Below are 2,185 nucleotides of genomic sequence, written 5' to 3'. Positions count from 1 at the left end.
TTATAAGAGAAAAATCATATGTGACGCACCAGAAAGGAGATATACCAAATTTAAGGTTTCATCAAAAACTATTCGAAAAAAACATTCATTAATGAAATGAAAAAAAAAAAGATTTCATATAAAATCAATTAAGCAAACAAATTCTAAATTTCAAAATATGATTTCTCATAAAATTGAAAAAGAAAATTATGATTTGTACCAATTAATTATAAACTTCGTATTTCATAAGAGTGTTAGGAGGAAAGCAAAAATGTCGACTCCCATTAAATGTTAAATGATGAGATAGTAATTATATATATTATACTTTCTTGACATTGAATAATCTTTTACACCTTTTTATCTTATCCTTCATCATCTATATTTTCTTATAAATATAAAAATAAAATTTCCTAATAACCATATTATTTTTAAAAATGAATTGTAAAAATTAATTGTCAAATAAATGAAAAATGTTAAAATATCATTTCCCTGTTTCTCTAAAATCAAAACTTGGTGCTTTGTTTTCGTTATGTATCATGACGTCTTATCTTTTTTTCTTGAAGTTTGCTATAGACTAAGAAAAATGAATATTTTTTATTTTTATAAAATCTATTTTGCAATTTCTTCTTCTTGTTACATTTACGAAAGCATGCCTGAAAAAAAAATGTAATTTTAATAGTTAAAAAAAGTGGAAAATATAATGCACTAACACAAATAATATTTCAAATGAATGACCTATTTTTCTTCCCTAATATTGCGATATATGATATTTAACACTCATTAAAAAATTAAGAGAAATATTTCAATTAAAAATTCATTTCTAAATTTTTTAACTAGGGTTAGTACTAATGTGTATCTATCTTAGTTAAAATGTGTGAATAAATAAAAAATTTAACATATTTGGTGTTTCTTTTTCTCTTATAAATCAATGACAAGATACTAAAAAATGACAGAACTATTCTTAGATAACACCAATACTTACCACCATTTCCGATTGCATGAACTTTTTTACCCACCGTCTCAGCATCAAAGCAATTCAACACAATATAAATTACCAATTATAATTAAACATATCACACTCAATAGTCAACGGTCAACACAAGTGAGAAAAAAAACTGTGACAAAAACTCCAACAACCGCCACATACGAACTCCGAACCATCGCAGCTCGGGACCCGAGCCTGGGAGGGACGTCTCCGAGCCTAATCGCTTTAGGCTCCACCTTCTCCCCGGAGCTAGCATTAATCTCAACATTAGCCCCTCCGACCAAATGGTGCCGTTTAATGTAAAACGACAGCCACACCTTGTACTTCACCCGAGTAGCGAACTCCACGCGCAGGAACACATTCCCGTTCTTCACCGCCGCCGTGTGGTTGAGTCGGGCTAAGCGCGGCGCCACGGCGGAACCCCACTTGCGCGCGGTTTTTCCGCGTCCCTGGTAGAATGGGAGGAGCGTGGCGTTGGCCAGAGGGCGCGTGGTGGTGTTGTCGAGGAAGAGCGCGAAGGTGACGAGAACGACGCCGTATTTGACGCCCTTGTCCTTGTTGACGTTTCGAAGGGAAAGTTGGAAGACGACGGTGTCGTTTTGGGCGAGAAGAGAGAGAGATTGGAGGGAGCATTTGGGAGGGTCCGTGCGGAGACTGAGCCAGAGGAAGAGCGCCGAGAAACCCAGGGAGAAGACGATGCCGAGGCAACACTTGCAGAGGTCCCGGCAACTATCCATGCACGTGACCGAAGAAGAAAAAAATAAAGAAGAAGAAGAAGGAAGTGCGTTTTCTTAAGTGAACTGGTGATGTATTGAGATGCTGACACGAGAATCGACTATGGAGTATTGCTGTTTGAAATTCTTTTCTGTTGTGGCGGTCTTCGAATGTGGTTACGTGAATGTGATGGAGCTTTATATTTAATCAAGGATAATGATATTTTAAGAATATTTTTTTTTAAACATTTTAATATCATCTATATCTACATGCCATTTTATGATTGGTCTAAAATTACTCTACAATTAATAATAATAATCATAAACACTTACATGGACCAATCACAGAATAACACGTAGATGATGTTAAAATGTTGTCAAAAAAATGCTGTCAAAGTATCATTATCCATTTAATTAATTATCCTTACATAAGTCATTGGAAATTTTCATATTTCAAAAATATTTATTTCAAGTTTAACCGAACTGAACAAGATTAAAAAAACATATA

The 2,185-nt window shown here is 34.2% G+C and overlaps 1 protein-coding gene across 1 annotated transcript; it reads right to left on the bottom strand.

Annotated features, from left to right (window-relative positions):
- Positions 1-1,007: 1,007 nt before the first annotated feature.
- LOC124845615 (protein NDR1-like) lies at positions 1,008-1,885 on the bottom strand. The gene has a single exon (XM_047322735.2). The coding sequence runs from the start codon at positions 1,699-1,701 to the stop codon at positions 1,066-1,068; it is 636 nt and encodes a 211-aa protein (XP_047178691.2). The 5' UTR covers positions 1,702-1,885; the 3' UTR covers positions 1,008-1,065.
- Positions 1,886-2,185: the final 300 nt, after the last annotated feature.

Source organism: Vigna umbellata, chromosome 6, assembly GCF_029865625.1.
Source record: "Vigna umbellata cultivar VRB3 chromosome 6, Vumbellata_1.0, whole genome shotgun sequence".
Classification (NCBI taxonomy): domain Eukaryota; kingdom Viridiplantae; phylum Streptophyta; class Magnoliopsida; order Fabales; family Fabaceae; genus Vigna; species Vigna umbellata.
This window is presented reverse-complemented; position numbering and strand designations above follow the sequence as displayed.

Excerpts from the sequence above, each read along its gene's own strand:
- LOC124845615 (XM_047322735.2), bottom strand. The coding sequence starts at position 1,701 with ATGGATAGTTGCCGGGACCTCTGCAAGTGTTGCCTCGGCATCGTCTTC.